The sequence below is a fragment of the Stegastes partitus genome, unplaced genomic scaffold, assembly GCF_000690725.1.
Source record: "Stegastes partitus isolate 25-593 unplaced genomic scaffold, Stegastes_partitus-1.0.2 Scaffold645, whole genome shotgun sequence".
In the NCBI taxonomy this organism is placed as follows: Eukaryota; Metazoa; Chordata; class Actinopteri; family Pomacentridae; genus Stegastes; species Stegastes partitus.
In genome coordinates this window covers 330,316-343,945 of record NW_007578376.1, presented here as the reverse complement: position 1 = coordinate 343,945, position 13,630 = coordinate 330,316, and the positions used below count along the sequence as shown (strand labels likewise).

Below are 13,630 nucleotides of genomic sequence, written 5' to 3'. Positions count from 1 at the left end.
ACATATATTAAACCCAGGCTTTGAGAAATATATATATCGATAATCACAGTGTCTGTTAGAGAAATTGTAATTAGATATTTGCCCAAATTGTTCAGCCCAGCCCTGCATGCAAAAATAACTTAAAAGGCAGTGCAACAAGGGCGATACCAAGAATCACATTAGGAGTATATGGTGCAAATTCTGCAAAAGTGCAAAGTGTGTTTTGGTGTGTATTTACTCTAATCTCATCATGCACATGGATCAGACTGGCTGTGCAGAGACGAAGTGCAATTAAAATGAAACAACGCTGTTCGTTTTTTTTTTTTTTTTTACACAGCTGTTCCTTTCAGGTTTGTCTACCAGTTAAACCAGTTGTCATTTTTTAGATTCTGCGCACTTTTCTCTCCCTCCCAAAACACTTTCCATGCGTGAGAGTGAATAGATAAGAACTTCTCAGGACACGAGGATGACTCTACGCATCGAAGATCAAACTCACCTGTAAATTCACTCTGCACAGATGAGGAGTACATGACAACACTCTACAACATAGTATATAACATTTAGGAAGTAAACATGGGATTAATATAAGAGGCAAATATTAAATTTAAGATTAAAAATAAAAGATGACTGTTTAGAACATTAACATTGAGAATTCACTTAATAAATCTATGTGGTAGTATGTACAAAGAGGTCTTTTACCATAAATAAGTTATCATATGGGCTTACAAACGTTGGGATCCTTTTATGACCTTCACATTCTTTGCATTACATTATAGCTAGGTGTCGATAACTATAACTGCACAACTAGTAAAACAAGTAATCCCGGATAACTAAACCAGATGGTGCAGGAAATCCCCTAAACTTCCTTCCTGCTTGCAGAAAACTACAAACTTCTCCTTTTACTGCTCCATTGAGCCGTTCAGTAGTGTTTGTACTGACTGCAGGCTGTCAGCACAAATTCATAAACTGTAGTTTGATTCTACTGGATGAAAGAAGAAAGAGCACCGACTTTATCTGAGGATTTGATCTTGAATCTGATCGGAATCTGATTTTATTCCAGCGGCTCCGTCACGGGTTCTTGAGTAAGTCAATCGGAATGTACATTTGACTTTGTGATTAGTTACTAGCTGCACACTAGAAAAAGGAAAACCGTTTTGAAGCTGTGAACTGCTTTTCTCGAAGTTTCAACACGTATAGACCCTCGGTGTAGTCTGACCAGTTTCATGCAACACACACTTTGAATAACTGAATGACTCATTATCATTATAGTTTAAAATGGAAACAAAAATATGTATTTTTCTTCTGTTATAGGTTAGAAGCTTCTGTCATATAATCTAACTTGTATTCCCTGCCTTGAGCTCTAGTTTCACTTCCCCTGAGCTATTTCAAAAGTATTGTAAGTTCTGACCGTTAATGTTTAAATACGTCAGGTAAATTTGTACATTAAATATTATTATAGGAGCTTAAGCTTAATATTTAATTTAGTCAGGTAAATGTGCATATTTAAAATCTCTTGTATAGTCTTAACCTTTATATTAAAAGTAGTCCGGTAAATTTCAATAATGTCGTATTAATGAATAATTCAAATTGATATAATGTAACCTTTATATTTTATTGATTCATGTCAATTTGGGGCTGCAAGGTGGAGCGGTGGTTAGCATCGTTGCCTCGCAGCAAGAAGGTCGCCGATTCGCATCCTGATTAGGACACCCAGGATCTTTCTGCATGGAGTTTGCATGTTCTCCCCGTGCAGCGTGGGTTTTCTCCGGGTTCTTTACAGAGATCTAAAATTCACGCTGTCCATATCTGCGGCTGAATTCAGACTTTTTGTAATGTCATGTTTAGATATTTACAATGTTAACACTCTGTTATTATAATATTGGTCAAACATATCCTGAATGGGCTGCAAGATGGCTCAGTGGTTAGCACCATCGCCTCGCAGCAAGAAGATCCCCGGTTCACGTCCCAGTTAGGACACCCGGGATCTCTCTGCATGGAGTTTGCATGTTCTCTCCAGGTTCTCCGGCTTCCTCCCACAGTCCAAAAACATGTTGAGGTTAACTGGTGATTCTAAATTGTCCGTAGGTGTGAATGTGAGTGTCTGTCTCTAAGTGTAGCCCTGTGATAGACTGGTGACCTGAGGATTAAGCGGTGCATAGATAATGGATGGATGTCAATTTTCATATTTAATAATCTTAGCAGTAGTAATCTACTAGTAATTAAAGTAGTTTTCCAAACCCTTATATGTAATATAGTTAGGTAAATTTTTATATTATATAAAAATGGATTTTACTTATCTTACATTTAATATTTAAATTAGTGGGTGAAATTTGCATAAATAATATTTTGGCAGGCTCTGGATGTACATTTTTAATATAGTTAAGTAAAGTTGTATAATAAATACTATTGTAGGGTCTTAACCTAACATTTATTGTATTAATTGTAGGATCTTTGCCTTAAAATTAAATGGATTCATGTTTAATTAATAATTTTGTAGGTTTCTAATGTAATATTTCATTTAGTCGGGTAGATTTGTATAATACTGTAGTTTCCTAGCTGTAATATTTAAATCAGTCAGGTAAATTTGTATAATTCATATACTAATGCTGTGGGGTCTTATGCTAATATTTAATCTTGTTTGCTAAACTCCTCCTGAAAACTACTTTTGCTAAACGTCTGTTCTTGTAATGCTCCACACACACATAACAGTGACTTCACAAGCTAACGCGACGTGCTAACTGCTACTTAGCACTTTGTGGCTTCTTCTCCTCGTTGTTTGCTGACGTGCTCGCAGTGAAAGTGTATTTGTTTTACAGAGAGAAACGTTTGTTGGCAGCGCAGTGGTTTAAATCACTGCCGTGTTGTGGTGTGTTGTTGTGTTACGTTGTGCTACGTTGTGGCGGTAACCGACCTGTTCTGCTGCGGCTCTGGTTCGGTCCGCAGCTCACACACGACAAACTGGAGATATCAAAGAATTCCTCCGCTTTGCAGTCTGAAGGAGCTTTAAAGGGGATGACGAACTGCTGGCAGAGAATCACTTCGACGTGGATTAAAAGATATAATATTAGAGGCACATTGGCTCCGTTAAAGACGAGCGGTAGCGTCCCCGTCGCCATGGTAAACAACGGGCTTCCGGATTACCCACAATCCTTCATGCGGCGTGATGACGTTTCACCAACTTTTGGTTGCGACGCAAAACAAAAAAATAAAAACAAAACCGATCAATTCTTTGTTTATATCTGTAAAAATGTAAATACAAGTGTAAATACAAGATACATTTAAAAAATGATTGTATTTTATATTATATTTTAACAGTCTACAATAAAGCCCAAAATGATTCATACACATGCCAAATTTTTTATTCATAGTGAATTTATATTGGCAAAATAGGTGTCTTCTGAGTAGAATGACAAAAACAAGTGATACAAGACATTATGTTAGAGATGTTAATGATGACTTTTGACTTGCCAAAGAACACTGGCCCGGCGTAAGCAATATAAAATACTCTGTAATAAGAAATGCTGTGATCTGGTGATTAAGTGTTGAAATATAAAATGCTTATTTTAACATTGCAATGAATTAAAGATGATTTCCTGTAGCCATTGAATTAAAGCTGCACAGTTAAAGATGAGAGAAGGTGTGAAAATGTGGTCATGTCTGGACATGTCTTATGAGGCCACTGTCCTCAGGTTGAACTCATTGCTAAAACAGTTAATTGTTCCTCTTTTTCCCGGCGTGTATCTGTGATTGCCAAACTGTGCTCTTTGCTATTACTAAACAAGAACAAAGAAGTCATGATGGGTCAGCAAATTCTACTCAAGATGAGCAGCTGAACCCCTTTCTGTGTTCTGCATGAAGACGTATTATTTTCCTTCCCCAAATGGATGCAAAAGAACTGCAGATCTCATTGGAGTCATGACTTCTCATCTCCCCCTGATTCAGGAGGGTTCTGTCCGGGGATCAGGACTCTGTACTGGGTTGCTGAACCATCGGAAGAGGAATCCTCCAGGCTCAGATCTAAACAGGGCAGAGTTGGCCAGCAAAGGCCGAGCTGTCCGACTCTCTCCCTCCCTAAATTACTTATAGGCTCCTCAGAAGGGCTCGGTTTTATAAACTTTATCTGAAATAATCGATTTTTAATCACGTTTTGATATTGTTTGAGTACATAATCAAGAGCTGTTGCATTGCCCCTGCTATAGGTTTACAATAAATATTAAATCTTGCATTTGTAGATTACTTGGTTGAAATTTTATTGAATTGTTGACAGTATCTGATGGTAGTAAAACGTTAGACAATTGTGTGCATAAGATCTTTTTAGTGGTTCCTAAAGGTTATTCTAAGTCATGAGTAAAACAACATTTTTAAACATATCCCTGGGGTTAGTTTTCCCAAACCTCTAGATTTTAACCAAGCAATTACCAAGTGCTCGATCCATAAGAGGAAAGCTGCCATCAACAAGCGTGTCTGGTAGACTGATTTGACTACTGAGGATACTTAGTTGGGTCAATTATCAGAAGAAGCAGGGTGGACGTTTGGATTAAGGCAGTTAGAAGCCAGGCCAGTTTCCTCAACACCACCTTCAATCGTTTTACAGAATCCTATCAGGTCAAGAACCTGTAGGCAGGTAGAAGTTAACCCTAGAAACAGAGAGCTGGACCAGTGGCCCTGTCACAGGGCTTTACCGGCAGGGATCAACACACTACATCAGTTTTGTTTTTGTTTTGTTTTTTAAAGTTTTACTACAGTAATACAAAGTCCTAAATTATTCACATGCCTCAAAATTGTCCCATATTTTCAGAAAATACATTTCCTATACTAACCCAAGTGGTGTTTATAATTTCTACAATGTTCTAGAGCATTCTAACACACTATAAACTGAGCTGATGTAGTCAGTTATTAGTCCAGTTGCAAGTCATGACTCAAGTTCAGTGTGCTGCCACGGCCAAACATGGCAGTGGTTTACAATTCAGTCTTAAGAACTCTGCCCAGGAAGATGAAACCCATCCACACCTCGCCACAAAAGACCCTAATTTACCCCATTGTGGCAGGGGGGGCACTAACGACTCACATAGCGAGCGGGAGGAGCAACAACCCCCAACTGAAACCGAAACTCAGGTGTTAATGGCTCCTTAAGGATATCTGGAACTCCCAACTAGTCAGAACTGATGAAGCCTCTTGGATGAGAGATGAAACATCTTGAAGAAACTCAATCAAGTCCAGTTGCTACGATTAAACTACGAGAATAACCTGAACCTGGATGACTGAGAATTTTCACAGACAATAAGTGCATTGAAATAAGCAAGATATCCGAGAATGTGACTATAGAAGGATGGGAACATAAATAAATGGTGTCATAGAGTGTATGCTTAAAAGCTGAACGTATACATTTAGTAAACAGGTGAAATCACTGATTAGTTTTTTTTACCCTGTCTAATTCATCAGTCATGCTCCACACACTGTATGAGTCAAAGGGGGTTTTGGCAGGAAATGCTGCAGACACAACAACCCTGCACATGCAGTTTATTCACTCCTACTTCCTTCCAGAAAGTGCAGTGATATATTTTCATAGCCTGCCAGGAACCAAGACCACACAATTTGATCAATCAAGTAAGTCAGATTTTAAAATGTAAATATTTAAGGAAATGAGCTTGAGTAAAAAAATATTATAAAGTGTCCTAAAAGCCTTATATTTCAGGTCGGCTTTCACGTGTTTAGATCTCTAATTGTTAATGTCGTTAAGAAAGAAAGCGTGAGAAAAGAAACGTGAGGCCCTGCTCTTGAGACAAGAGTATCATGTTTGATAAAATGATTGAAGCTTAGTCATTTTCATGCTTCAGATTAGTGACTGAGTTCATGATGCGTTCGTTAGAAGAAGTTTAGATTATGATGATGTAAAAAGTTTTGTCTGCTGTTTTTGTTGTTTTCTGATAGAAGACGCAGCAGGTGAATACCAACCAGCTCATACACATCATTCAATCAACAAACAAATACTGGCAGAAAAGTTATAGTAAGAGAATGAATACCATAAGAAAGCCTATATCATATTAATTCACAGAACTTTTAGTTGATTTGGATCACGCCGACAAATGTCTCTTAAACACGAATAAAAGGAACATTAAAAGTCCTACAGAGAGGTCCCAAATTATTCATCCTCATATCAAATTTAGATTTATACTTTTTTATTACACCAACAAGTTTGGTATGACTGGAAATCACATAAATAAGTGACAAAAGACATCGCGCTAAAGACGGTAATGATGAATTTGAACTATTTCTATTTTGTTGTTGTTTTGGTGTTTTTTTTACATTTTACTAATAAATGATTCATCTCCTTGGGTATCGATGTCAAAGCCTTTATTTGTCAATACATCAATTTAACAATTCTAATAATTGCTAAGAAGATTTGTTTTTTAAATGGTCTTTTCTAGTATGTTTCTGTTGCCCTTTTTTAAAAATAACATTTTACTCTCTTTAAAACATTTCATTGTCTTTTAAGAAATGCTGTATTTCCTTTTTAACATTTTATTGTATTTTTAAAAAATGTTTTATTGCAATTTCTGGGCTTTTATTGTTTTTTTTTTCAAACATTTCACTGTCTCTTCTAATGTGGTATTGCCTTGTAATATTTTACAGTCTTTTAAAAATATGTCTTACTGTCTTTTCTAATGTGTAGTCTTATAATGATTTATAGTATTTTTTTTTAAAACAGCACTTATTGTCTTCCTGCTCTGTAGTCTTATGTTTTATAGTTTTTAAAAATGTTTTATTGCCTTTCTAATGTGTAGTCTTATATTTTTTAGTCTTTAAAAAAAACTGTTATTGTTTTTCTAGTGTAATGTTTTACAGACTTAAAAATGTCTTATTGTCTTTTCTAATGTGCAGCGTGAAGTTTTATAATCATCTTTTCAATGTTTTATTTTTTTTTAATTTAATGAATTCATGACATTACTTTTGAATTGTGGTTCAACAGAAATATTTCAAACAACAACAACAACAACAACAAACAAGCAAACAAGCATGATGGGACCCTTGAAGGAATATTTAGTTGAACAACTCTTTGAGCCAATCACTGCTATCAGGTGTTTTCTGTAACTCTCAGTCAGACTTCTGCACCTGTTGACAGGGATTCTGGCCCACTGCCAATCAGCAAAGTGCTCTAATTTGTCCGGGATAGATTTTTTTGTTTTGTTTTAATTATTCTTTTCAATCACAATTCAAAAGCAACGTCTTATTTCACTAAATTAGAATTTAGCAATTTTTTATTTCTTGTTACTTTTTCCAGTTTCTAGTTATTTGAGTGACTATTGTGAATTTTGCCTTTTCTTTAATGGAGGAATACATTTGAGGACGACTGTATAGGAATAGAGTTAAATAAAGTTAGTGAAAAAAAACAAACAAACAAAAAAAACGCCTAAACGTGGTGTGGCTGTGAGTAAGCCCGCGCTGTGCTGTTGGTTGCAGGAGACACTCCGGTCCAGCAGGGGGCAGTGACACCTCGGAATCACATTTCACTTACAATCAAGGTAAAAGGAGGGAAAAGAGCGCAGAGCGGCGCAGAGCGCGGAGGGAGCCGACCGAGGAGGAACTCAGCTGGAGGCGTGAACTTCAGACGGCACTAGAAACGCTTTTAAACTCACATGTTAACCAGTAACTGCTGTTCCCAGCCGTGGTGAGTATTTTTCTGCTTGTTTCTGAGGCAGAAAACTAGTTTTTCTACATTTTACAGCTCTTTCACTTTCTCTTTACGGCATGACGCACGTGCTTTTTTTCCTTTTTTTTCTTTCACACTCCTGGCGCAGAACTCAGGCTGTTTCTCCTTTTTTCCCCCCACTAGTGTTGTCTTCATTTTCAGACCTGATGTGTGAAAATGACTGTAATCCTGCGACTCGAAGGCCTGGATGTGGAGGCAGGCGCCGAACACATTCGAGCTTTTTTCAAGGAGCTCCACATACCTGATGGTGGAGTGTATATAATCGGAGGACGGCTCAGAGAGGCTTTTATCGCCTTCGGCTCGGAGAGGGATGCCCAGCTCGCCATGAGACGCACCGGGAACCTGCTCAAAGGCTCGGAGGTGACTCTGTATGTCAGCAGCATGGCCGAGCTGGAGCGCAGGCTGGAGTCGCTGTTCAGGAAGAAGAAGAAAAGCTCCCAGCTCACCGTGCAGAGACCTGCGGCGAAACCGTCAACTTTGAGCGCCCCTGAGGACCTCACTGTTAACCCTCCATCTTCCCCTGTGTGGCCACAAGACCCCGACACTGCAAATCTGCCACTTTTAAGCACGCCGCAGCAGCCGGTCGCTCAAAATCTGGACTCCGGCACGGCTTTTCTTCTCGGGATCTGCACCGTCCTTCAGGGTCTGCAGTCGTCCCCGCAAGTTGAACTTAATAACACAGCCGATTCTCCTAAAGCTGCCGTGCTCGACAATTCACCAGAACAGACTCTGGACTCAAGGCCGGGCTACGTCAGGCTCTTCGGTCTGCCGGCCTCGACCACAAAAGAGGACATCTGCCGGTTTTTCACAGGGCTGACGGTGCAGGAGGCCATCGTTAACGTGCAGCTGGGAGTCAATCACGGCTGCCTTGTGAAATTCGCAAACATGCAGGATGCGCGCGACGCTCTTGACTTCAACCAGCAGCTTCTGGGCCACATCTGCGTGGAGGTTCGTGGGGCGACGGAGAAGATGTGGAACGGCGCGCTGCAGGAATGTGAACTCGCTTTAAAGGGTGGGGAGAGACTGAAACCGGAGAAAAAACCTCAGAAGGAAAACCACAAGCAAAAATCTTCACTCCCGATTAAGAAGCGAGCAGTCAACCAACTTCCATCTGAACCACCGAAAAAACCCAAGCTCACCGCAGCCTCCACGCCTCCTTCATCTCCACCGGGGGACCACACCATCATTGTCAGCAAACTGCCCAAAGACATGAACAAGACGGAAATAAAAATACTGTTCGGCTGTCCAAACCTCTCCAACAAAAAAGTGCTCCATCTGCTTGACAAAAAAGGCAACACAACGGACACAGCTTTTGTCACTTTTGACCGAACAGCAGATTACGAATATGCACTTAATCTGTCGGGCTGCCATGTGGGCACCAGCGCCATCGAGGTCTCGTCGATCAGTAAACAGAAGATGGCTGAGAAGTTGGCCACGACTCGCGCTCTGACTCGTCTGAAGACCGGCTGGAAACCAAAACAGAAACTGGGTTCGGCTGAGAAGAGGTCGAAACAAGCGGCTCAGACGTGCCTATTTGTCAGAAACCTTCCAGCACACGTACAGGCAAGTCACATAAATGGGCTTTTCCGCAAATACAAGCTGAACAAGGACAGTGTCGTGGTGCTGCGCGATGGCGACGGAAACGGCCTGGGTGAAGCTGTGGTTCAGTTTGAGTCGGAGGCGGTCGCCACTCTGGCCCACAGGATGCACGGGAAAACATTCCTGGGAACAAAACTGCTTTTTACTCGCATAAGTGAGAAGCAGATGGAGGAGATCCTGACGAAACACGTTTAGGGGAACACAAACAAACCTAACGCTGATATAAAGTCTTTGTTGTCCCGTCAGTTTTGTTGGTCGACCGCTGTTCTGCCTGAATCAGTTTCTGCTTGTCCAATCATTTTATCGATAATCACCGGCCATGTCTTCATTTTCGCTTCATGTACGTTCCATTCAGATCAAAATAAAGATTGTTTAATTATGGTTTTGGTGCATTTATTGACCCAGGAGGACGTCAAGCTGAAAAATCCCAGTGATTGTGGCTCCATCAAGCTACGAATCAGCCGAAGAAGTCAGGGGAGCTGGTGTCTTTGTTCCCAGTCAGACGGTGTTGTCGTCTTTGCTTGGAATGAGCTGACTTCATAACTTGGCCTTGCTCCAGCATCATGACTGATGACTTTTCACCTATTTTTGCATTTTTACGATGCTGTAAGACACTCCTTGCTTCAGCCGTTTCATCTTGAAGCCCTGAATTCATGCTGCAGCATGTCTCGGCCTGGACACTCATAAAAGATTTCAGTGAGCCTTTATCTTGGTTAAACAATAACCTCGTCTAAACAAGATGTACTTTGAAACTTAGGACAGAAAACAAGGAATCAGTGTTGGCTACAGAACCAGGAAGACGAGTTTTGTAGCTGGGATTCACCAAGTTATTTGTCTAAACTTGCTCTACAAGGAGGCTGAACAATTTCTACAACCGTCCACAACACAAAACCTGGAGGACAGGTTTTCTTTTTTAAAGGAAATACCTGAATGAATGCATTTCACAGTTCAAACATCATTTTCTTCATGAGTTTTATTAAATCTGGGAAACCAACAACAGTCATACACTAAAATGATCAGTTAAAGCTGTTGAAAACATGCATTTTGTGTAAAATGTTCCAGGTTAGAAATGTTCCCGTCTTCTCAAGAAGTCCAAAACATGTTTAAAAAAAATTAAACAAACAAACAAAAATAATACTACCTGGTGGCAACAGGAAAAATAAAACAGGCGTTGAAAAATATCAAAAAATTACACAAAACCTAAGTTTCCTAACTCCTGGACCGTGATCGACGGACGCATGGGACAGAACGAGGAGGATCGAGGTGTCGCATCTTCTGATTGTCATTTGTAAAATCTGGTCGGACCATCGGAGTACCTGGATGGACCTGCAGCAACACACAACGACAAATGCATCAAACAGATTGCAGACAGATGATTGACTCACATTTTCACTTCTATGTGCCTTCAGTTTAAAAAAAAAAAAACGGCAGTGATTGACACACATTTGAGTCGTGGCAACATCAAAACTTCAGAAGACCAGACGCTCGTCTCATTTCTCTATTTTGAGGCTCTTTGTCCTCCTACTTGTGACGTGGAAATCAAAACAATCAAAGACGTCTCCATTCCTAAAAATGCATCTCGAGAAGCAAGGATGCATTTCGACTTTTTGCCACCCGTGACGTAAAAAAAACAAGGTTAAACATGACTGAAATAAACAAACTGTGGTAGCACCGTGACTGGCAAAGGTATGTATATAATAGTATTACTACTAATAAGATTTATTTGTATAGCACCTTTCAAAACTGGAGTTAAAAGTGCTTTCAGTCAGGCCTGCCGCTTTAGCTCACCTGGTTGAGCTGGTGACCGATGTACAGGGGCTATAGTCCCCAACGCAGCAGCCATGGGTTTGAATCCCACTCATGGCCCTCTGCTACCCCATTCTCCTCCCCCACTTTCCTGTCTCTCTTTCAACTGTCCTATCCAATAAAGGCAAAAAGGCCAAAAAAAAGTGCTTTCAGTCAATCAGCGTTGGTGATCATTGCTCTCCATCTTATCCGATCTTTTGCTGTCTGAATTGTGTCTGTTGCCTGTCCCATGTGTAGCCATGAACGGGCTTAACAAAACATTAAAGTATACAAAGCTTTAGAAAACAATAAAACAGTGACATGAACATTAACAGAGCATTAGAGAAGGAATTAATTAGTATCTTAGTCTGTCACGCATCAAGGCTCTTGCACTGCACGTGTACGTGCTGCAACTAACAATTATTTCAATCGTCAAATAATCTATTGAACGTTTTCTCGATTAACTGATTAGCTGTTTGGCGTATTAATTAATGGTGATAAATGTCTTGTTTTGTCCACAGCCCAAACACACTCAGTATACCTTCATAAAGGAGGGAAGAAAATATTCACATTTCAAAAGCTGTAATCAGAGAATTTACCCTTTTATTACCTGAAAAGATTATTCTAATTGATAATCTGAGGAGTTGGCAATTAATTTTTGTCACTGCAACTCTGGTGTAAAATAATAATAATGTGAATTAAAAATAAATATAAGCTGTAAGTTGTCACTAATATTGCTCTACTCATCTAAAAGAGATCATAAAACACAGCATCATGCTGTAACAAATTGACGGACAGTGCAGATGTGCCACGTTATATTCAAATGACTTCAAAACGAGGTAGAAGACATTTTGTTGAACACCTGCTGTCTCGACTCCTTGGCTCACATCTGTGGTTCAGAGTTGAGTGAAGAAACTGAGAAATGAGAAGCTTTCGCCGTCTTACCTGAGGGATTACTTGAATATCGGTCGTTACTGCTTGGCAATCTGGAGGGTGTGGAGGAGAAGCTTGTGGTACTTGTTGACATGCTGTTCGCACTAGAACCCTGAGGGGATTAAAAAAAAATAAAATGAAACCACAAAATGCATGTTTCAATCAATTTAACTGAGGATCACTGAAAAAAAAATGGTTTTGCTGATATTAAATCTTCAAAATTAGACAGAAAAGTGTTGAACTCTAAACAACTGATACTATGTGCAAAACAAACTAATATAATAATAAAGTTAATTAAGCTACAGCATCACCAGGATTAACTCTTTGAACCCCCAAACCCCTCCATTGGGCTTAAAATACATTTGATCTTTTAAAGAAATGCCTAAATGACACCACTTGGCTTAAAAAGAATATATGACAATTAAAACAATTGTCAGATTTTTTAGTTCCTGACTGCTTAAACTAATGTGTCAGATGGTTTTGTCAGAAAAAAAATCTAATATCCTTGGCCTAAATTAAGCTTAAAATTGTCTCAATGCATCAAGATCAATTTATTCTAAATTAAAAACATTAAAATAAACATCCTGTAAAAAAACAAAAATTGTGATCAACAGTCACTTATGAAATATTCAGATGTTTCGGCTGAATTGCAGGCTGCGTTTACACATAGCAGAGAGGAAAATAAACCACACGGATCAATAGAAGAAATGCAGCATGGCTCAAAAATGGCATGCAGAGCGAGCTGTTAGGAGACACATTCAGCATGGGGAACCACCTCTCGAGTTATGCAGAGCAGAGTGAAAAGTCTGTAGAGATTGCATAAATAGAATTAGTAAAATACCTATATTACATAAAGCCAAAGTTTATGAATTTGCTATACTACAGAGAAGACTTTGTGCTGTTTCTGTAGAGGTGCAGGACTTTATATTGCAGTGAAAAATGAGCGTGGAGTGAGGAGAAACTGCTTGGGTTTCAGTGCAGTAAGGATTGATCTTTAACTTTTGGTTTGAGATGCTTTGGATGACTTGAGAACAGGATTATTTGCAGTACATTTAGTAAAAACAAGCTCCATACCGTGAATACGCTCCTCAGTCTGTACTCCATCAGCACATCTGTTAGTTTCTGCGTCACCTTCAGCACCAATTGCGCATCGTTCTCGTTTTCTATCCGGAAGGAATCCTAAAAACAGATTTGACAAAATTACTGTATGTCTGAAGACTAGGGCTGGTCAGAATAGCAATTACTGGTCTCCGGATATTCGCCCCATTTGTTGACGAATATCCAAATATCCGGTCGCGGGGTGTGGTGGCGGCGAGTGAGTATTCGTTCCGGGGGGAGGGGCAATATTCGGGGATCAAAATTACTACCCGGATACCAGTACAACGACCGAATATTCGGATATTCAGTTATTCGGGTCCAGCCCTACTGAAGACAAAGATGAGCTATTTAAAAACTAAAGTGAATGTCTGCCATTGTTTTAAGGGAAACCCACCAGGTATGTGAGCAGAGTATGAGGAAGGCTGCTGGATTCTGGAGCTGCTCCCATTAATCCTGGCCTGTTCACAGGTTTGTCCATTGGTCTGTCCATGGGTCTGTCCATGGGTCTGTCCATGGGTCTGTCCA

At 39.7% G+C, this 13,630-nt stretch overlaps 3 protein-coding genes across 4 annotated transcripts in view; 1 reads left to right on the top strand and 2 right to left on the bottom strand.

Annotated features, from left to right (window-relative positions):
• tmem67 (transmembrane protein 67) overlaps positions 1 to 3,095 on the bottom strand; it is a 17,018-nt gene extending 13,923 nt beyond the window's left edge. The window contains exon 1 of the mRNA XM_008289921.1: positions 2,891 to 3,095. Within this exon, the coding sequence (XP_008288143.1) occupies positions 2,891 to 3,095 (205 nt within the window). The remainder of the gene's footprint in view (positions 1 to 2,890) is intronic.
• Positions 935 to 9,670, top strand: rbm12ba (RNA binding motif protein 12Ba). Of its 2 annotated transcripts, none has more exons than XM_008289923.1 (3): positions 935 to 1,061; positions 7,441 to 7,648; positions 7,814 to 9,670. In XM_008289923.1, exon 3 carries the CDS (start codon positions 7,847 to 7,849, stop codon positions 9,482 to 9,484), a length of 1,638 nt encoding a protein of 545 aa, XP_008288145.1. In that variant the 5' UTR covers positions 935 to 1,061; positions 7,441 to 7,648; positions 7,814 to 7,846; the 3' UTR covers positions 9,485 to 9,670. The 2 variants fall into 2 exon arrangements, with proteins under 2 accessions (XP_008288145.1, XP_008288146.1); XM_008289924.1 differs by lacking the exon at positions 935 to 1,061 and adding an exon at positions 5,533 to 5,586.
• A 574-nt stretch (positions 9,671 to 10,244) lies between these two features.
• Positions 10,245 to 13,630, bottom strand: part of LOC103363250 (uncharacterized) — an 11,563-nt gene continuing 8,177 nt past the window's right edge. Inside the window, exons 10-13 of the mRNA XM_008289925.1 lie at positions 13,500 to 13,630; positions 13,082 to 13,186; positions 12,020 to 12,119; positions 10,245 to 10,615 (exon numbers count right to left, since the gene is read on the bottom strand). Of these exons, the coding sequence (XP_008288147.1) occupies positions 10,572 to 10,615; positions 12,020 to 12,119; positions 13,082 to 13,186; positions 13,500 to 13,630 (380 nt within the window). The 3' untranslated portion in view covers positions 10,245 to 10,571. The remainder of the gene's footprint in view (positions 10,616 to 12,019; positions 12,120 to 13,081; positions 13,187 to 13,499) is intronic.

Coding starts and splice junctions, on each gene's coding strand:
- rbm12ba (XM_008289923.1), top strand. CDS start 7,847: ATGACTGTAATCCTGCGACTCGAAGGCCTGGATGTGGAGGCAGGCGCC.